The sequence below is a fragment of the Vanacampus margaritifer genome, chromosome 9, assembly GCF_051991255.1.
Source record: "Vanacampus margaritifer isolate UIUO_Vmar chromosome 9, RoL_Vmar_1.0, whole genome shotgun sequence".
Classification (NCBI taxonomy): Eukaryota; Metazoa; Chordata; class Actinopteri; order Syngnathiformes; family Syngnathidae; genus Vanacampus; species Vanacampus margaritifer.
In genome coordinates this window covers 14,177,118-14,199,419 of record NC_135440.1, presented here as the reverse complement: position 1 = coordinate 14,199,419, position 22,302 = coordinate 14,177,118, and the positions used below count along the sequence as shown (strand labels likewise).

Genomic DNA, 22,302 nt, shown 5'->3' with positions numbered 1-22,302 from the left:
AGGAAAGAATGGCCATCCATATACTTAGTAGTCTCCCCGTAACCCAGATAACAATTTCATCAAAATTGCATGTTAGATATTACATAATCCTGGACAGATACAGTATAAACAAAACCAACATTTATAGTTTCTTGGAGGTTATTACTCTTTGCTACAGCTGCACTGATAATTAAGTGTTGAGGGGAAAAAAACTTACTCAAGCATGTTACTGAAGACTCCTCTATTCACCTTTTTGTTGCATTGGTACCTATTGAAGAAGAAAAAAAGATACTACTTGCTGCATGATTTACTTGACACTACTTTCAGATGTGCCCCAGACAACTAGAATGTACATAACATTTAGCAAGTGACGATTTGAAAAATATTTCGAGGGGGGGAAGCCATGACGTGTTGTTTGTGACTTGAGGTGATGAAACTGAATCAGCTTTTTTACTCCGGTACGTTAAATGAGGTCATATCTCCGTAAGCACGTGTCTATTTTTAGATTTTCTCGGAACTGTATGAGAAAACTGTGATGGTGAGGACAAATAGTCATAACCTACTTGCAGGCTCGCTACTTTGTACTCGGCGAACATGCCCTGCAGGAAAATACTGCTTTAGGCAAATAATTGCAGGTTGCACATTTTTAAGCGATTTACCGTACGACAACTAACCCACGTGCAACCGTTGCACTAATAAATCCCCATAAATAAATTTAAATAAATCAATGCACGAGTTGTGCGAGTAGTACTGTAGTAGCCTTTGCTTTAGCTAAAAAATAATAATAATTTGGGTTCCACAACTGTGAACATAATCAACTAGTGTCAATAAAATGAACAATATATAATATTCTTGTGTACGCAGAAATGTTATTTTACGTTATCTTTTAACATCAGTGAGGTACATTGAAAGTCGGGTTCGATCAACTCACGCTCCATCGTGTTCCAAGTACAACAGGGAAGAAATGTTCTTCTTGGCTACCTTGAGAGCAGGGTCTGACCGGCTCGTGTTAAATTTAGAAGACGTGTAGGAGGAAAGCTGTGTCTGCGCCAGTATGACGACGGAACTATAAATAGTTGAATATTTAATGAGAAAAATAAAAAAAATAAAAAAGCAAATGACGACAGCCAGAGCAATAACGCACTCTGTTCACCCAAAAACCCCGACAGGTGCATGTTCATAAAAAACAACTGACTGAAAAAACTGACTCTGTAATATTATTATATACCGCTTAGGAAGCGTGACATGTTGTCACGTACCTGCTGCTATGACGGCGATTGGCTCACAAATGCTATTTGAAATACTACTTGAACAGAAGCAGAATTTGCTTGGCATCTGTGAATCTTCGAATCACCCTTTTTAAAATGAGCACCTGTGGCGTACGCTCATCCAGACAGACATGCGCTGCCATCTACAGGCCACTTGCGGTACTGCGCCACTGCTGTATAAACCGTTTAACTTGTCATGTGACATGCATGTGCATGTAGGAGCTGTACAATAATTTATTGTATCGAACCACGAACCTGTATTCGTCACGGTCCACATTGTAGTTACGATCATGGATTCAGTTGCAACGGTGAAAACACACTAAATGAATAATCGCTCAACATGAAACAATGAGCCAAAAGTCACAGGTCGAGGAAAGCGAATTCTAAACTGAATATGATTTGAAAATAAAATGAATATTAATAATAATAATAATAAAATAAAAATGAATTTAATTACTATTTAAAATGCAACAACAACCTCTTAAATCTTTTGTTTTTAGGAAAGTGCAACATCAATGTTTGTTGTCTTTAAAGGAAATTAATTATGCAGACCACTAGACCAGTTTGGTGTCTGTTAGCCATAAACTGAGTTGGGCATTTGCATTGGCTTACACATAGGCGCGTAGAACTGCGGAAGGAGCGGAAGGCAGTTGCTTGTCTAATATGTTCAGCACTACATAATTGCACCTGCATTTTTTATTTTTACTTTGGATGGATGGAAGGGTATAATGAACTAGTTTGTGCAGCAGCATAATACATTGTCATGCAGCATAATAGGACATGCTCAGGTACTGCCAAACTGCTTTTAATTGAATTGTTTTGTTATGTATGGCCTAGAAGTGTTTTCCACATAATATTTACTCTACTTGTGCAGTTTCGGGTTACGTTGCCACCTTTGTAACAGAACTTTTTAGTAAACCAAGGAATTATTTAATGTATGTAATATGTATTATATAATATTTTACATTATGGCAGATACAATAGTTTAAAGATGTGAACAATGCCACCACTTTAAAATTAAACATTGAATTTCTATTGTGCAATGTTTTGATGACGCAACCTACAGTGGGCCACATTGACCCATGTAAAATACACAAAAGGCAGTGTTGGGATTGTCCTACTGCTGTAATCTGACTCTTTTTTTTTTTAACTCTTCACTGCCATTGACGCCTATAGACGTAACTATTTCTATTTAGTTTAACAATTTTTTTTCCACTTTTGTTAACAAGAGTATGAAAACCTAGATTTTTTTTATTGCACATTTAGGACAGATATAAAATTTGGTATTAATCGTGAGTTAACTAGTGAAGTCATGTGATTAATTACAATTAAAAAATTTAATCACCTGACACCCCTAATTTTGAATAATCTTTTTTTTTTATTGTGAGTTAACTAGTAAAGTTATGGGATTAATTAAAATAAAAATAAAAAATGCAATTACCTGACGCCCCTAAATTTTAATATTATTTTCTTCTTTTTTTAAGATTTAAAAAAGAAAAGATTATTTAAAAAATTAGGGGTGTCAGGCGATTAAAATTTGTCACATGACTTTACTAGTTAACTCACGATTTTATATCTGTTCTAAATATACAATAAAAAAAAATTCTAGGTTTACATACTCTTGTTAACAAAGTGGGAAAAAAATGTTAAACTGATTAAAAAAAATTGTTTTTGACGTCTATAGCCGTCGATGGCTGTGAATGAGTTAATGTGATAGCCAATATTACAGCTGTAGGCTATTAAACATTCTCCAAAGTACAATTCTACAAATACTGAGAACTAATGTGATTGTGAAGAAAATGTTTTTTTTTCTGTTTTTGTTACCTCATCTTTTGAGCAGATATACTGTTAAGTGTGACTCTTTTGAGCACTTTACCACTGGTGGGAAGTTTGGGTAAAGGAGTGAGGCCCAAAGTGATTAGTTCAGATAATACACAAATTTGTCATTGTCATAAATCTCCAGCTGTTCACAGTCTCACATTTTTATTTGTCACTTCAAAGCATTCTTGCCAGTCTCTTCTTTTACTGTTGGGCTCAGTGGACAAATGTCCTCAATCTAGGAGCACAACGAAGTTCTCTCTTTGCACAATTCCCACAGAACCACTCATCAAATGTCAACATGTTTTTTGTTTTTTTTCCGACCAAAGTTCATTCATTCTGCCCTCTGGAGATATGCATCCTGCTTGAAGTCTATTTTTTATTCCTGCTTTTTTTCTCATCTTCATGACGGTACATGACAGTGACAGCTCTTTCCACACTGGACCGACACCATCCAGCTGTTTGCTATCCCTCAAGTGTGATGTTCGCGGACATGGGCGCAGCGGGATTTCAGGGCACCGGTAGCGTGATCCTGCTTGTATGTCACTGCGGTGAGCTTCAACCCATGCATGATGCCATGAATGGAACAAAATCAGTCAGGGCCCATCATTTCTCAGTGAGTGGCTTTCCATTACAATAAAACCTCAGATGGAGGCCACCAACAGATATCCCGAGGACTATTGTAAAAAATAACTTACTGGTGAAAGGACATTGTGATTTCCTAGGACTAATATAAAAGTGATCATTTGAAAATTTAATGTAATTTGGTTGCTGCAGTTTACAATTTTTAATGTGTAAAAAGTGCACAGGGTTACCGATTCTATCGTTTTTGCATTTAAAATAAAATGTGTTGCAATACTTTTGGTGCATGCAACAACCGTCACGGCTCACCTGTTTTCTGGGTTTGGTCATGTGACGTTCACATGCTGAGGCCTTTGGCACTGTGACGTAATTTTCAATCGACAACAAGTGGCAAAATGTCCGCCCCAATGACATGGATAAAATGGGTGGATTTTGCTGCTTAATTCATATTCCACTAACCCAATATTAATCAGAATACCATGTTTAGACTAGTTGGGGTGCATAGAACATTTTGAAAATAAAATTTTGAGTTGACTTAATTTGTGGGAACTCTCTTCCGCCCTATACCTCTGTGTTAAAGCATTCCCACTGAGGTTTACTGTGGCCTTCACAAAATGTTTTGCAGCAGATCAAGAGGATGTACCCCCTAGCAAAGACCTACCTTCTACATTTAAAATCAGAAGCATAGCTGCCACGGGCTCCCTCTTAACCCTTCCTGCCCTTGAAACATGAGACTAGCTTGGAAAGTTCAGCCCCATGGTAAGGATAACCCACATTCTTTCACTGAATCCCCAATGCTCACTAAACCCCCTTACTTAATAAATAATCACTGCAAATAAGCACAGCTTACTACAGACAGCATTTCTGATACAGTACAGTGCATTTACTCTTGGTTGCTAAAAATACCATATTATTCACTGTATGGAACATGTACTGTTTAATCGTCAAATGGTCTTGTATACATTTTTAAGATTTACATTAATAGCGGTCTTTTGTGTTGTAGTCCTACTAAGCTTGTATTTAAAAAAGGGGCATATTATGGAAACCCTGCTTTTTAGGTGGCTCTTTAATGATTGTTGGGTATCCAGAGTTCTTGCTCATCCATAAGTAATGAATTAAACAACCAAGTAACTATATTAACTGGCGCTTCTGGAAATGTCTGAGCCAGCTATTCTGCACTTCTGCCTCATGAAATAATAAGATGGGCTAACTGAAATTCAGAGCCCCTTCCAAGCGATTGCCATAGTCTGTAGTCACATTGGTTGTTTTTGTGGTCTATTTAAATAGTAATTGATATTGATATAACTTTTTTTTAAAGAAAGAAAGAAGCTAAATTTACTAGAGAATGGTGACATCGTGACAATGTCTAAAAGTGTTCAGTATACACGCACACACGCACGTAAATAGACTCACTCTATGAACAATTTAGTCTTCAATGAATTTAACATATATGTTTTTGGAATGTGTGAGGATGCCAAAGTTTAGAAGAAGTATAAACTTTTTATCATGTAATAGTCTACACAGTAGTACACAGTACATATACTTATTATACACGCAACACGGGCAACTCATACGGAGCATTTCAAAATGTGGCCGCCAGAGGGACCCTAATAAAGTTTTGTCTTTCTGAACGTTTAATGCGAGAATAATCGATAGGAACAACTGTACAGGAATAGAATCTCAAATAAAGACAACAAATGGCAACCTTAACTGACTGTATTTGACACAGATATAAGCGTCTGAATGTTAATTCGATTCGATGCTATTTGCTGTCAAATAAAATGTAAAATAGTGAGTAACATTGCTTCTGAGCCTGCAACATGTTTTTAATGTAGCAGAAATATAGTACTCCTGCATTGAGTGAATAAAATATTGTTGTCGTAGTTGTGTGGTTACTCGCCTAAATAGAATAGGAACATCTTTAGAGAACTCGTCAGATCGAAGGAATCCACAAAGTACTGTAGCAAGGAAGTTGGACAAGAACACGACTTAAAATCCACAACTCACGTGTTGTCAAATCATAACGATCCAGCTGAAATGCGTCAACCAGCAACAACCAATAGATTCCTTTCTTCAACACAGGAAAGTGATTTGACCAATGAAAACGCTTGTTTTTGGCAGGTAGAATATGGCGGCGATAATGTTATGGAGTTTCCGCTGCTCGTTTACTTGCATGCAATCAGGCCAGGGGGCTAGCAAGGTAGCTAAGCTAGCGTCACGCTAGGCCTCCAGCGGACTAGCGGCAGAGATAGCAAGTTCAAACACTTGTTTGTCAAGGAGTCGACGAGCCCTTTATAAGTCTGCATGAGAACACTTACAACCACAGAAATATGGTGGTTCTCAAAATTCGAGACCAGGTAAGAGCACTGTTTCAAAAGCGAAGGCTAAGTTACAGATAACGTTTGACTGCTAGCTTCGATTCAGTTTTTTCCAACGGACTGTAATTGACTATTTAGCTATATCGAATCGTTTCGTGTAGCGCGACACTTGAATTTGGATCAAATGCGAGAGGTTCCTCCCCGACATCACAGTTTAACCAAAACCCGAGGAGAGCTTTTGTCGTAATGGTGATGCCTGTGATCACTTATGCATGGGGACCCATGCTCAACCAGAATGAGTCCTAACCTGCTAACAAGACTGCTTATCTCCAACAATTAGCCAGCCCCCTCTCCACAGCTAATAAGGAAGGGGATGACTAGTTACCGTGCTATATGAAACAATTGCAAATTGGCTTGAATGGTTGCTTTTAAATTTAGTTATTGGTAAATGACAGTCAAAACGTTGTTGGAGACGCGTACCATAGCAACAGGACTAGAGCTAATGACGTTTAAGCGTTTGTGACATTTCGTGGTAACCTTTCTAGCTGTTAGCTTTTTTGGGATAACTGCGCCATTGCGGCATATGTAAACAAATAAGGAACAGTTAATGATAAGCGATATAGAAATTATGGATATTGTGATACTACAATGAAACCAGTTAATAATAAACTGCTAAAATAATAATAATAATAAAAACTCCCATGCATACCATTTGACTGGGACAGGGTACGATTTTTGTTGACAGTATAACATCTTTAAATCACTCCTGTAATCTATATAAGTCTGGCCAAAATCTGTATTTTCAATAATGCAAGGGACCAAGTTGTGATTTTTGTGATTACTTGTGTGTCAGCTAAACTACATGTTGAAAGCATTTATTCTTACAGCACGCATGTGTATACCTCTTGTCATCATGTGCTCTAATGATCTGTTAGTCAGTGTGTCTGCTTAAACTGCTGTCTCCATGGTGACGTGTTAAAGGCCTTGAATGAGACAAGGAGCTGGGCAGTTGTGCTGCTGGACGGGTATAGAAAATCTCCTGCAGCAGTTGAGCAGGAGCCCGCAGCTGAAAACAAAACGCAGATTTGTCCCACAGTGTGTCAACATGAGACACTGTGTGAAGCACAACTGCCCACTTGTTAGCTTGAATTGACCCTTGTAGCATCTGTTGTGCCCTGCACATTTTTCTCACATAATTGTCTCTGGTTGTTATTAAAAGACCGTAAAAGACAAACCAGTGACTCTGGCTGCAGATTTGCTTTGAATGTGCAATACCCAAGATGTGTTTAATGTAATTATCACGTGTCTCTTTTAATGATTCAGTGGAGTAGACTAATGTGTATAAAATACACTATCTGTGTATAGTTTTTATGTTTAGTCATTCTTTTCAACTCATCATCACTCATGCAAGAGTTAAGTGATGTGATTGGCTGAATGGGTAGGTGATGTGGCCACTGAAACCCTACACAGAGGGGAAAGTTATTGCAAGTTGACAACTGAGCTACTGACTGATAAAAAAAAAAAAGATGAAAAAAAAAGGGGAAAACAGGCCGCTACATTTTAGATTTTCTTATTAACAGTGTTTAGCTCTTTTTTCTTTTCTTTTTTTAAATACAAGTATGGTAAATTAGTGTGTGGAAATGTTGCATAAAAAATGTGTGTGCATTAGCCTTGAATTAAAATCCCCATCCCCAATTTGTCCTCAAAAAAGTATTTCATGTCAATCAATATTTTCCCTTTCAGTAAAACAAAATGCAAATGACGATTACATCATTTTCAGTTGGAGACCAAGTGGCTCTTTCTTTAACACAACCAATCACGTAATCGGAAATCGGGCTCGGTCATGTCGTTTTTAGCTGGTCAGAAACATGGGGGAAAGATGTTCGTTTGTTTTTATTGATTTGTTTATTTATTTGAAAAATATTTTTAAGGGCTACAAAGCAACAAAATGATCCAGAGGCACATCGATATTGCTGGAATATTTTTTAAAAAGATGGAGAAAAAAAACAATGTTTATACAACATAACATCACAACACAGCAAGCAGAGTGAACACAGCCAGTGGGGGAAACGGTCTGGTAGTTGTTGCAGAAAGCTAACGTGAAGCTAGCGTCATGTATCAATGCTAATGTCTTCTGTATGGAAATATTTTATTGTGGAAAGCTGAGACTGTGCAACGTATGCAAATTGAGCATTTCGCGCAGTGGAAAGGATAGAGCTTTATTGAACACAACTAATTTAATACGCCACATGAGAAACTGATTGTTTAAAAAAGAAAAAAGAAAATTTGAATGCACTTTTTTCTTTCATTAATACTTTGCCGAGGTATGTGTTTGAGACTCGCAGATCCTCAAAATCAGGTGGCTTGGACTCGTCGGGTGCAAAAAGAAATGTGATCAGGACATCCCTATAAACATTTAAAATGTTCAAACATATAACATCAATGAATTAAGAAAATTTACCTACGGGATTCATTTGTAACAACAAAACTGTCACTGAGTGAACATAAATAAAAGTCGCTTCCAAACAAAATTACCCTCTGTCCCTGAAAATGGACAAATAAAATATTATTATTATTATTATTATTATTATTATTATTATTATTATTTATTTTTGGGGAGAAAAGTAATCTTACCGATTCAACATGTCATCATCATTGCTCTCTCTTTTTTTGTGTGTGTGTGTTTGTGCTCATTAATTCAGCTGAAACCTATTAAAATCCCATACCCTTCACCTAAACCGAATGCTTCAGAATCCCGCTAGAGTCTTGAAGTTGTCAGGAGACCCGAGGAAGGATCAAAGAAAAGTGTAATCCAGCACTGACCAGACACCACCTACTACCCACAGGGTTACAAACCAGAATCTTTCACCAACTCCAGAAACATCTTAAGTTCCAACAAATTAGGGAGCCCTCAAGAGATCAAAGGAAGGAATAGATGAAGCAGAGTGAGATCCACAGACATCAGCCTCCACCGATTCAGCGACCAGAGGAAGAAGCAAATTCATTTTATTTGAATGGAAACTAGGATTGTTAACATGACTGTGGTATAAATCTAGAAGTCACCTTGGGATGAGACTTTCATGGTGCAAGTGATTACGTATGCAACTAATGAGTTATTTATATAAATTGATGGTCATGGTTTGCATTTGTTACTGTAGTTTGGGATTGTCATACCAGATCAACTATTTCCTTCCATTTTGGGTCCTCTACCATCACACAACCGTTTTTGGGTTGATAACATTGGAGAGATGTGTCGGGTGTGTGTAGTGATTCTTGAGAGAGAGGATCCCGCTAACTTTCTTAATACTGAGGAATCAGGATGAGGTCTGTGGGTTTAGTTTGTCATTTGTTCCATTTGGATGCTTTCACTTAATGAGAACTACTGCTAAGATGCATGCAAATGCTTATATGTCAGCATTTGAAAGGAATCGAAGTTAAATGATGCTTTTTGCTTCCACAGCCTGCTTTGCTGAAAGCAATTTTCAATGTGGACCCTGATGAAGTGCGCTCACTTATATTCAAAAAGGAGGACGTGAATGCCCAGGTAATCGCCACTGATTGCTTTTCCTTTTATTTCTGAAAATCTTGGATTTTATTATATGCTTTAATTGTTTTTTTTAATTTTAAAACTAGCCGTGTTATGTGCCCTCTCTTTTGTTGCATTCCTCACTACTTAAGTCAAATAGTTTTTCATTTTGCTTGTGTTCCTGTGACACACGCACACACTATGTGAATGATCTTTGTGGGACTGAACAACTTTTTACTTTTCAACACACATCAGGAACAGCAGCGTCTTGTATTTGACAGTAGTCTGTCTCTCTTTCCTTATAGGACAATGAGAAGCGGACGCCACTCCATGCTGCTGCCTACCTGGGAGACGCAGAGATTATAGAACTTCTGATCCTTTCAGGTATGTTTAATTTTGCATCAAATCGCTTTGAGTTATGTGGCGGATTGCAAAGTAGAAGTTGTGATTTGTGTAGTACAGCACATGAGTAAAGTGGTCACTCCCTTTAAACACTACATACTAATATTAATATTGTCTCACGACTTATACTCCAAACCTATTCGTTTAAGCAAATTGACCACCCCTATTTTCAATACCATTTATTTCCATTTATTATCTTGTAACCATTTTGGAGGTTACAAGGGAATCACTGTCTGATATCTCAGGGAATGGTGACACTTGTTGCTCTTTAGATCAAATACAGATGACTGTTTATACCTTAAGTTACTTTCATATACTATTGCAAATGACATTTGTGCATACCAAATAGGTAGCTTTCAACAATTTTTCATTTGTTGCAAAAATATGTCCACACCACCGTGAAAGTCTATTTAAAGCTATAATTGTAATATAAAAATTAATTGATTCCACAATAATTCAATCAAAAGTCAATCTAACATGAATACAATTTGGTCACACTAACGCTAGCTGACAAGCAACATGTTGCGTTTAGCTTCGTGTTTAGCTGCACCTTGGGTCATTTTGACTTGTATTACTTTGGGGGTTTTTAACTTTGAATTTTGAACAGTTATCTCAAGGTTCAATTTTGTGACCGACTGTGCAAGTTGTATCATTAATTTCCTTAAATAGTCTGACTTCTAGTGTCCCCTGACTTGTGTTGTAGGTGCCAGAGTAAATGCCAAAGATAGCAAGTGGCTCACTCCTCTGCACCGAGCGGTTGCCTCCTGTAGCGAGGTATGAGAATGTCCCCCATACACTGACACGTGCGACTGCGCACCACACAGAACATTAAATGTGTCAAATTCTATTAACGAGTTTGTTACATTTTGTGGAAGGAGGCCGTGCAAGTATTGCTGAAACATTCTGCAGATGTAAATGCCCGAGACAAGAACTGGCAGACACCGCTACACATAGCCGCGGCCAACAAAGCAGTCCGCTGCGCCGAAGCACTCGTCCCTCTGCTCAGCAATGTGAATGTGTCGGACAGAGCTGGCCGGACTGCACTGCACCATGCAGCCTTCAGTGGTCACCTGGAGGTAATAGAGTGACGCTTCACCTATTTGCAGGTCACTGCTCACAAATTCACCCATGTGCTTTTTGGGGGGGAACTTATCCTTAGCATGCTTTTGTGTTCTTCCTGTAATGCTCTAAGAAACCACAAGTTGGTGTCATGGCTAATGGGAAAATCGTATGATAGTAAAATCACGTGCGGCGTGCCAATGTTGGAGATTCCCGCTGATCACGTTACTAAAATTACACGAACCAAGAAGGTTGGGGTGATGAAATCCATAGTGATTAACATGTTTCAATACTTTCTTTGTGTGCTCTTAAAAATACTGCATGCTGCACCCATCTAACTCTAGTTGCCGGATGCATGGACTTTCATGTGGATTAGTTATTTTAGGGAAGGAAATGCCTGGTCTAATCAAGTATTAATTCCCAAGCATTAGTCAAGCTGCCTTACTGTAGTGAAACCTTACTTGGTCAAGAGGGTATACTCATTTGTTCTGTTTATAACAAAGTCTATTGTTAAACTGCAGTGCTGCAGCGTAACTGCTCTTGGCAATGTCTTTTATTGAAAAACCTATGTGGATTCAGCTATTTAAGAGCCATCCACTTTAGGTTGGTCATGTTAACAACTGTACAATCTATTTTCAAATCCAAGAGATCAGACTAAGCCTGGAAACAGTGTAGTCCCATTGCAGGATGTTTCCAAGTAAAGATGTATATATATATTTAAGTTTCCATACATAGGGGAAAATGACCATTTTTGTTTTAGATGAAAACTATTTGTATTTATATACTGACTGATTATGACTTTTGAAATGCAGCAACGTTCAATTCATAGTGTTGATCACCCCATGACTCACAATTTTTTTTTTTTTTTTTTTTACCTGTCCCCGCTGATGCTGTCAGATGGTGCGGCTCTTGCTCTCTAGAGGAGCCAACATCAATGCCTTTGACAAGAAAGACCGGCGCGCAATCCATTGGGCAGCCTACATGGGTAAAAATAAATCCACTTGTTTCTGTTATGTAATTAGTGCTCTGTGTAACATAAAACCGTAACTTTGAAGGCAACAAAGTTATTATACAGTACATTTCATTGTTATCTGGTGATGAGCATGTTTTACACATTTACTACCAGAAACATTTCTTTTCATTGGTTTGTGTAATTACGTTTCCGATTTTTGTTACATTTGATGGATGGTTTTATGCATTCACACCTGATTAAAAGCCTCTACAGTTCAATTTAATCATAAAACAAGCATTTACATATGTTAACAGCTTTGCTTTATCATCTCAGTAATTCCTTCATAAATAATACATTAATGCTGTATTGTGGATAACTTGCACCTTCAGGTCACATTGAGGTGATAAAGCTGCTGGCATCTCATGGTGCCGAAGTGGCCTGCAAAGATAAGAAATCGTACACACCTCTGCACGCAGCGGCCTCCAGTGGGATGATCGGTGTTGTCAAATACCTCCTGGACTTGGGGGTAGATGTGAGTTCCACCCACTAATTGACTGTCAATGCTTTATGCTTAAATCTCTTCGAAAGAGCAGATATCCAATACCAACTCGTGTACATTGTTTTTAGATCAATGAGCCTAACGCGTACGGCAACACGCCACTCCATGTGGCCTGCTACAACGGGCAAGATGTGGTGGTGAATGAGCTCATAGAGTGTGGGGCGAATGTCAACCAGGTGAACGAGAAGGGTTTTGCTCCCCTCCACTTTACCGCTGCTTCCCGGCAAGGCAAGCTATGTCTTGAGCTGCTTGTCTGCAATGGGGCTGATGTCAATATCAAGGTGCGTGAAACTTTATCAGTGCATATCCCAAAAAAAAAGTATCTGTAATCTCTGGCACTGCATGAATTTTGCAATCTATCGTAATTTCTCGATAATGACATGCTCTCGAATATTCTACACACCCCGAAAAGCGCCCTTAAATAGCTGATTGTTTTCAAGCTCAGGTGTAGTGACCTTTTCCTAGCTGGTTTGGCAAAAGCCCAGTTATTGAGAAGTTACTGATCTGTGTGGGTAATTTTGTTTAGACCTCAGTATTGCAGTTTTTGTCAATTCACCTCATACTGTAGTGCAGAAACTGGAATGTGCTACCCTAGAAGTCTTCCCGAATGAATTGGATGTCTTTGTCACCAGAGATTATGTGTTTAGTGAATAAATCTACTTTGCAAGCTTTGTCTTAACCCATTTGGCGTCAACATACCTGAACCAGTGGCTGGGTTTAATTCTTCTAAAGGTGGAGTGCCTTTTTCATTTCTTCCATGTGCATGTTGGCCACAATGGGGGAGACTGGTAAGTGCGAAGCACAACCATATTTTTACTTGGAGAAACATTTGATAAATTGGAAGTAAGTGGTGTTAAGGCAAAGTTTAAGTAGATTGCATACTTGGCAGTCACACCCACCAAAGGCATAAATCGAAACTCCACAACTACAAAATTTAAAGTTGAAGATGCCTTCTGGATTAGAATTAGAGTAACAGTCTTCAACAAGCAAATCCAATTATCTGTTCAACAATTGCATAGCTAAGCCTAAAAACCTTTTTGAAAAGTTGCTCATTTTCACCTGTAAGGCTCTGTTTTAATTTAGAGTAAGGATGGAAAGACTCCCCTCCACATGACAGCAATCCATGGAAGATTCTCAAGGTCTCTAGCTATCATTGAAAATGGTGAGCTTCTCCGAAACAGTTTGAAAGTTGTCTTGTCATTGGAGAGTAAATGAGCAACTATTGTATAACTTCAGCTCAAAAGGTTCATTGATTTTTATCTTCCCCCCCACTTAAGGTGCTGAGGTTGACTGTGAGGATAAGAATGGAAACACGCCGCTGCATATTGCAGCACGATACGGTCACGAGCTGCTCATCAACACGCTCATTGCCAATAGAGCTGACACTGCCAAGTGAGTATACCCTCTCCACAAATGCACTAGATATAAAGTTACGAATAAAAAGATCCACTCAATTCAATCAGAGAGATATAGTTTGACAGTTTGCATAGTTTTGTTGTTAGGAGTTAGTCACACTGCACTGCCACCCATGAAGATGTTCATATTTTTCCCTCTGTAGCTGAATAAGGTAACCAAAATTATGTTATCACCTCACAATATGGTGAAGTGCAGGTCTACACTACTGCAAACTACAGCAGCAAAAATAAACAGTTTATTTCCTCAAATAGTGGCCCCCTAAACACTTTTCTTTTTTCTCACCAGAAAAAAGTACCATTAAAACCATAATTATCTTAGTTATTAGATGCTAATGTTCGCAAGGACAGTAAGGAGTTTTCTGCTTATCGACAGCAGTACCAAAGAACATAAATCATCAGATGGTTCATAAATCTCAGATGATTTAAAGTGTGAAAATTTACCACGTGTTGTAAATGAGTTCCCTTCACAGTAGGATCTTTCATTATGTGGACATGCCATATTTGACGGTGATTAGCATGTGTAGTATGCAATGAGGACACCCTAACCATGAATGTTTTTGCAGACGAGGAGTCCACGGTATGTTCCCACTGCATTTAGCTGCACTCAGTGGGTTCTCTGACTGCTGCCGAAAGCTTCTGTCTTCAGGTAACTTCACTACAAAATTCAGTCATTCACAAAAGTTGCATACTCATCATTTTTTTTCTTCATCAGGTTTTGATATAGACACACCAGATGACTTTGGAAGGACTTGTTTACATGCTGCAGCTGCTGGAGGGTGAGCGTCATTACAGCTGGATGATTTTTTTTTTTTTAACAAATATTCCAATCAATCACGCCTAACATATCTTTGCAGAAACCTGGAATGTCTCAATCTACTTCTCAACACGGGGGCAGATTTCAATAAAAAGGACAGCTTTGGCAGGTTTGTGATGATGTTTAATCCTGTTGTTTCTGTAGTTTTGGGGTTTAAACAGTCAGCTAAGCAACGTTTACCTTTACAGGACTTCTCTGCACTATGCTGCTGCCAACTGTAACTACCAGTGTCTGTTTGCGCTGGTGGGCTCGGGGGCCAGCGTGAATGATGTTGACGAGAGGGGATGCACTCCGCTCCACTACGCTGCTGCTTCTGACACAGACGGAAAGTCAGTAACGCTCTAAGCATTGCTTAACATGATAATTATGGCAAAGTAACAAATGTGATTTCACTGGAATTCGGACCAAAAGGAGCAGCAATATATATGGCCGGCTAATTATGTGCACAGTTTTTGTGATTAAAACTGAAAAGTTTGCTTGTATCACTGTTGAGTACTAAAGGCCGTATTTTTCGGACAATAAATCGCTCTGGAGTATAAATCGCACCAGTCAAAAAATGCATCATGAAGAAAAAAAAAAGAGCACAAGTTTTAGTGCTTGCTCCTTTTTGGTGCTGCAAATGGTAAGTCCTTACGGTGGCATCCAAAAGACACAATAACTGGATCACAGCAAGCCATTTTAGACAGAATTTTTTTCCCCCCATAGTTAGAGGTAGAAATTTCCAATCAGCTGGAATGCCACCTGTCAGAAAGGAGACACTATTAAGGAATTGGGATTTTGAATGAAAGTCCCAGCTCTAATTTTAATATATACAAGCTGCATCTGAGTTTTAAGTCACGGGACCCGACAAACTATGGGAAAAAATTAAAGAATATGGTAAATACTTTTGAGTTTAGGATCTAAAGCATCACTGTTGTGGCTCCAGGTGCCTGGAATATTTACTGCGAAATGATGCAAATCCAGGGATCCGAGACAATCAGGGCTACAATGCTGTGCATTATGCCTCTGCATATGGACATCGCCTTTGTCTAGAGCTGGTGAGAGCATCACTATTGACTGCATGCTGTGTAATAGCCACTGTACTTGCTTATATTGACAAAGCTTTTGCTTAATTTCAATAACTCTAGATTGCAAGTGAAACCCCTCTAGATGCGGTGAGTAGAATTTGTGAATTTTCTTTACTGTACAAATGAAATATCCTGAGATTGTGGCCTGCACTACAATCGATTCATTCCTTCATGTGTCATCAGGTTGTTATCCAAATAGTCCCTCAGGATTTTTTTTTTTTTTAGAGACCCAATCCCCGCTCCAATTTTAATATATACAAATCACATCAGCGTAGTGACTGAAGCCAACTTAATGTAAAAGAGCACACAAATAGAAATGACAAATGTTGAGGTGGTTGCACATTCAATTCCCATTATTAAAATGGAAGTCGATAAACTAACATTGGTGTCCTGAGCCACTTGTACATAAGTATTAAGTTAGAAAATTAAGTCCTCCTCTCAAATAGGAAAGTCCATTAAATACTGTAAATTAGGGATGTATTGATATCCAAACATCACAATACGACATTACCAAAGATATGAAGGTCACAATACGATAATCATCGCGATATTTTGGGCGGATGGTGATATTAAAAAATGTCACGATTTTATAAAAAAAAAGAAGGAAAAAAAGCTCATACTTAAAAAAAACAAAAAAAAACACAATATTGTGCTTTTGTAGATAACAGCAATGCATATAAACAACCTAAAATCTCTAATAACACTTGCTAGTTGCACACACACTTTGCGTTCCTCCACATATTGACATAAGCATATTACGTACTGTATCTCACCATTAGTATGATTTTAAACATAGAAGGGCCAAAATATGCCTTGTGAAAATTCAACTGCACTAGGAAAACTAGCCACCAGAGAGTGCTAGAACTGCACAAATGGAAATCAACCAGACTTTTTAACAGATGTGCAGCTTTTAACATCGTGACTTGACAACAAAGATATTATGGCAGTTTTAATATCGCAATATCACGATAGTGCCGTTATTGTTACATTCCTACTGTAAATGCTTTGTACTCTTCTCATTTGAATAAATGGTAAGTGCTGTAGGCCATTATTTGAAGAAATGCTGTATTTGAACGTATTGTGTATTAATGTGATTCTAAGCTCCATAGCAACATGAATTATTTATATTATCAGTTAATGGAAACCTCAGGAACAGACATCCTCAATGACTCTGAAGTCCGAGCTCCCATAAGCCCTTTGCACCTTGCTGTAAGTCACATTTTTAGGACTCAAAATTTATTTATTCATTATTATTTTCTTTTTTAAATCTAATATTTGGACATTTATTTGTGGTGTTAAGGCGTACCACGGTCATCACCAAGCCATGGAGGTTCTGGTGCAGTCTCTGTTGGATCTGGATGTGAGAAACAGCCAGGGGCGAACACCTCTAGACTTAGCTGCATTTAAGGGCCATGTGGAGTGTGTGGATGTTTTAATAAACCAGGGTGCCTCCATCTTGGTCAAAGACTTCACCTTAAAGCGAACCCCAATTCATGCTGCAGGTGAGTGTGTTTACTTTTGTACTTTGAAATGTATAAATGCACCCAATAATGCAAATGAACTGTTCATCAATCCCTCGCAGCTACTAATGGTCATTCAGAATGTTTACGTTTGCTGATTGGAAATGCTGATCTTCCAAGTGCAGTGGACATTCAAGACGGTAACGGACAGTAAGTCATTATTTATTTGCTGCAGTGGTCCAAGATGTGAGTCTATATGTACAATTTAACATTTTTTTCCTTTAAATTCCTAGAACCCCTTTGATGCTGTCAGTTCTAAGTGGACACACAGACTGTGTATATTCTTTGCTTAATAAGGGAGCCGGCGTGGAAGCCAAAGACAAGTGGGGTAGGACGGCCCTGCATAGAGGAGTGAGTGTAACTTTCCCTTCTTTCTCTGTGAAAACAACCACGCATGTAATTAAAGCTTTAAAAAATCCATCGTTTCAGGCTGCTACTGTATATGTAACAACACTCCTATCTCTTCTTAATGTTTATTCTATTTGCAGGCTGTTACTGGTCATGAGGAATGCGTGGAAGCTTTGCTTCAGCATAGCGCCAGCTTCTTGGTGCAAGACTGTAAAGGCCGCACACCCATCCACCTGGCAGCTGCATGCGGACACATTGGTGTATTGGGAGGCCTGCTGCATGCTGCCCAGTCTGTGGAAACACCTCCAGTGTTAACAGACAGCCAAGGCTACACACCGCTGCACTGGTCCTGCTACAATGGTATGTGGATTCAAAAAAAGAAATGGGACTATAGTTAGACATGTTTATAAGTTGACTAATACCGGGGCAGTTTGGAACTCAATTTCATTCCTATGACACTGAAATATGCCAAAATTGTAGGAGTGCACTTAAGTTTACTACTGCAATTGCATACGTTTTAACTACAGTAAACATTTCTATGGAAAAACACTTGCAAGTTTACGACTGCAATTGCATATGTTTTAACTACAGTAAACATTTCTATGGAAAAACACTTGCATTAAAACTCCTCCATCGCGGGACGGTACCTTCCAGATCCGATACAGAATTACACTATAAGAAATACTCATTTGACTTTTTGCAGTATTTATGGCACTTTTGTTCTTTAAGGGTTTTGAGCGCACTTTAAAATACTCAAATGTTCCAACACTTATTCCTGCGCAGTCAACCAAATAGCTTCCCTTCCGCCTCTCACTTCCTGCTCGTATGTGATACAAGCACATTAAGTCCACTTGCAATTTTGCTTTTCAGTGTGTATATGAGGTGCAAAATGACAATTTTGACTCTTCAACTGTGATGCGAGACTGTTTATTTCAAGCCATGATATAAATTATTAAAGATTGACAATGACCTTGGGCTCTTTCTTAAAGGTCACGATACATGTGTGGAGGTTCTGCTGGAACAAGAGGTTTTCCAAAAAGCAGAAGGCAATCTCTTCACCCCCCTCCACTGTGCTGTGTAAGTTAGCCGATCATTACAGTAATCGACAGAAGGTAAAACCACATTACGGGCATTTAAAGAGGGGGAAAAACATGCTTTCTCTCTTAAGGATCCGTGACAATGAAGGTGCTGCTGAGATGCTTATAGACACCATGGGCCCCGCTATTGTCAATGCCAAAGACAGCAAAAACAGGTAAAATCTTCAGTGTGAAAGTTATTTAAAATGCTGGATAAAATTTCTCAGTTCATAAACCTTGATTTTTGTCATATGTGTTTTTTGGTTGTCCAGGACTCCTCTGCATGCCGCAGCCTTCACTGACCATGTTGAGTGTCTGCAGCTGTTGTTGAGCCACAATGCTCAGGTCAACAGTGTGGATGCCGCAGGGAAGACCTCGCTCATGATGGCTGCTGAGAACGGCCAAACCAACGCAGTTGGTATGCTGGCTGCACACAAGCATCACTTGGCGTCGGGCTGAAACTTCCAATGTCCAAATGTGGTCAATTTCACTTTTTTTTTTTTTTTTTTTTACAAATCCATGCTATTGTTCAGTTCCCATGTGAGTCTGTTATTTTAACAAATTATGGTCCTACTAAAATATTCTAAAGCATCTATAATGGCTTGCTGTCTTTGACAATGCCATGTTAATGGCTCAACAAGCGTACCGTTTTTCAGTGGTTTCATGAAAAATGAACGCTTTGGAGATGTAATGTTTTTTCCTGACGCCAGCTAAATATATCTGAGACACAAACTCATCACAATGTTACTGAGTTTACTTTGTGTGCCATTCTCAATTGTAAGAGCTCCTGGTGAGCAGTGCAAAAGCAGATCTCACGCTTCAGGATGCGGTGAAGAACACTGCGCTTCATCTTGCCTGCAGTAAGGTCAGTACAGTTTATCACCGCTAGAGGGCTGTGTTGCATGCTAAGACATAGGGTGTCCTTGCATGTGTATGCTAAAGGCACGCTGTTTAATGTTGGTTGGTCATTTTTAGCACCAATAAAACTCCTCTTCCCTGTCACAGGGACATGAAACCAGTGCCTTGTTGATATTGGAGAAGATTACAGACAGAAACCTCATAAATGCCACTAATGCCGCTTTACAGACGTATGTATCACTTGCAATAGTTTTGGTGTATATCTGTCTGCAAACAATCGGTTAAACTTGAATTTTTTAATTTGGTGTACCGTACATGTCATATCAATGGACATCACTTTCAACTCGGGCTGCAAAATTCTTAAGGGAGTAAACTTCAGGTTTGTCTAAAGTGTTAGGGTTTATAGACTTTTCTTTCTTAGTAAAGTTTAACATGAAAATAAGTCAACAATCAGTCCATCCATTTTCTATTGCTCTTGACCTTGTTAGGGTTGGGAATGAGATGGCTATTGCTGTTGACTGAGGCGGGGTACATTCTGCTTATTAGTGAATCACAGGTCACATCATGTATAGACAAATAACGATTCACTCACATTCATACCCACATCAGGGGCAGAAGAAACAGCTACATCACTCTGCTGGATTTAAATCACAGTTTGAAAATCGAGCGGAAAAATATCACACTATTTTTTTTTAATTATTATTTACATGCATGTCTGCTTATGATATAAATATTCAGTTTATTAATTCTCAGTAATTTCCATGAACATTGTCCAACTTTCTTTGTGAAACGCCCCATTGGATTAAAAAAAATTCCGCCTCCTTGCAACTTAACTTTTTACCCAATCCTTGTTCTTTCAATTCAAGGCCTCTGCATGTTGCTGCAAGGAATGGCCTGACGGTAGTGGTGCAAGAGCTGCTCGCAAAGGGAGCCAGTGTCCTTGCAGTCGACGAGAATGGTAAATATACGGCTGACTTTCTAGAAATAGATAAGTGTTGACGTTTTACAATATGGAGTGTGGTCGTTCCCTCAGGTTACACACCTGCCTTGGCTTGTGCCCCCAACAAAGACGTGGCAGACTGCCTCGCCCTCATCCTGGCCACCATGATGCCTGTGTCCCCATGCACCCCGGCCCCTACCCTTCCTTTCAGTGCCATTAACCACTACACCACTAGCCCCTCCAAGAGCGTCACCTTCGATAGCCTGCCTGTGCTGCGCGGCCAGCACAGCTCCTACTGCAGCTTCAACAACATTAGCCATCATGATGTCTTCTACAAAGATGAAGAGCTCAACGACTCGGACTCAGAGACATACTGAAGGACAGGAAACGGCGCAAATCGTTACACGCACACTGTGTCTTAAAGTTCACACAGGGCCAGCTTGGTAGGGCAGAAGAAGACGACGAGAGACGAGCCCCTTCAGGAGCCTTAAAAGTCATCCCCTCCCGACCTCATCCAGCACCAGTTGTCCTTCCAGCTGATACCAGGCTACACTGACTCAGTACTTAAGTGATTGCACTTGATGGGCAGACAGCGATCTTTTTACTGCAATAACATGCTGATGGAAGGACGGTAGCAGCTATAAAGAAAGCTAAACCAGCATGGACCAAAAGATGTGGATGCATTTTAACCCAAATTCAATTATGTGTACATGAGTTTGTTTTGAAGTGTGTCTCGGTTGGTTTATCTGGAGGCGGTGCAGCCAGTTCAATTTTTTCGTTTAGATGTTTGTGTGAATATAGAGGTAGATTCTTCTACGCACGGCATCTTTCAGAATGCACTTGTCCTTTCAAGTCTGTCACACGGGAGGAAAGTTGTTTGTGTGAATGTTTGAAATCAAAATTTTAAAATATTCTGTCTTTAACTCCTATCTTGAAAAGAACATCAATTATCTACGTCAGGTTATTTTATTGTTGATCAACCTCACCCGTGTGTGTGTGTGTCTCCATCATGGTTTAGTCTCAAGAATAAATTATTTGTGTACTTTGGGGTCCTAATATGTGCTCATTTTGTGCCTTCGTTGGTTCCTAAGATGAAAAGTGTAGAGGCAGTAAAAGCACAGTGACTAGGTAAGTAATGAAGCATTTGTGAGAAGCACTGAGCCCTTGTTGCGGTACAGGTGTAAGTAAACCAAGGCTATTAGCATTTGATTTTATTTTACCATTATTATACGGCGTGGTTTGATTGTGTTATTTAAAAAAAAGAACCCACTCAAATCTCGCACTTGAAATTCACATTGCTGAAGAATTTGAATCGTACTGGAAATATGTACATTTTAGTGGATTCCCTATAAATAAAGGTTTCTTCAGATGGGATGCTATGTACATAAAAAACTGAAGTCAAAGTTGAAATGAATTATTTCAGTACTGATAGCTTGTGTATTTTATTGCTAATAAAATGAATTTAATTATGAAAATGCCTTGTCATTAGCTAATGTATTACATTTAGCAGAACGCAGTTGCAAAGATTTCAAAAATATAATTGGCAATTCGATTTATGGCCAGTTCCGAGTTAAAGTCAAAATGGCGGTCTTACTCGGTGAATGGATGCTCTCCGATCATTGAAAAGCATCGGATTTAGGATCGTTATAATTTGACTTGTGAGGATTGTTTTTTATTTCATAATGTCATGAAATGGAGGGGGAGGGGTGTTTTCAGTATTCACTTTCAGTCATAACTCGTGAATTTGTTTTAGTCTTTGCTTCGCTGTAAATCAATCAACCCCTCCGCCATGAGACACGCC

The 22,302-nt window shown here is 38.9% G+C and overlaps 2 protein-coding genes across 4 annotated transcripts in view; one reads left to right on the top strand and one right to left on the bottom strand.

Moving 5' to 3' along the window:
• hdac9b (histone deacetylase 9b) overlaps nucleotides 1-229 on the bottom strand; it is a 39,079-nt gene extending 38,850 nt beyond the window's left edge. Inside the window, exon 1 of the mRNA XM_077576394.1 lies at nucleotides 197-229. Coding sequence (XP_077432520.1) covers nucleotide 197 — 1 coding nt within the window. The 5' untranslated portion in view covers nucleotides 198-229. The remainder of the gene's footprint in view (nucleotides 1-196) is intronic.
• A 5,533-nt stretch (nucleotides 230-5,762) lies between these two features.
• Nucleotides 5,763-21,550, top strand: ankrd28b (ankyrin repeat domain 28b). 3 transcript variants are annotated; one of them, XM_077575919.1, is made up of 28 exons: nucleotides 5,764-6,004; nucleotides 9,426-9,509; nucleotides 9,797-9,875; nucleotides 10,597-10,667; nucleotides 10,769-10,969; nucleotides 11,850-11,937; nucleotides 12,294-12,436; nucleotides 12,532-12,744; nucleotides 13,547-13,625; nucleotides 13,741-13,855; nucleotides 14,442-14,524; nucleotides 14,591-14,654; nucleotides 14,733-14,801; nucleotides 14,881-15,021; nucleotides 15,618-15,729; nucleotides 15,820-15,846; nucleotides 16,894-16,968; nucleotides 17,060-17,261; nucleotides 17,342-17,429; nucleotides 17,513-17,630; nucleotides 17,768-17,987; nucleotides 18,617-18,704; nucleotides 18,796-18,879; nucleotides 18,976-19,121; nucleotides 19,486-19,568; nucleotides 19,709-19,791; nucleotides 20,428-20,519; nucleotides 20,595-21,550. In XM_077575919.1, the coding sequence occupies exons 1-28, from the start codon at nucleotides 5,978-5,980 to the stop codon at nucleotides 20,876-20,878; spliced, it is 3,159 nt and encodes a 1,052-aa protein (XP_077432045.1). In that variant the 5' UTR covers nucleotides 5,764-5,977; the 3' UTR covers nucleotides 20,879-21,550. The 3 variants fall into 3 exon arrangements, with proteins under 3 accessions (XP_077432044.1, XP_077432043.1, XP_077432045.1); XM_077575918.1 differs by having other exon boundaries at nucleotides 5,763-6,004; nucleotides 10,772-10,969; nucleotides 14,442-14,654; XM_077575917.1 differs by having other exon boundaries at nucleotides 5,763-6,004; nucleotides 14,442-14,654.
• Nucleotides 21,551-22,302: the final 752 nt, after the last annotated feature.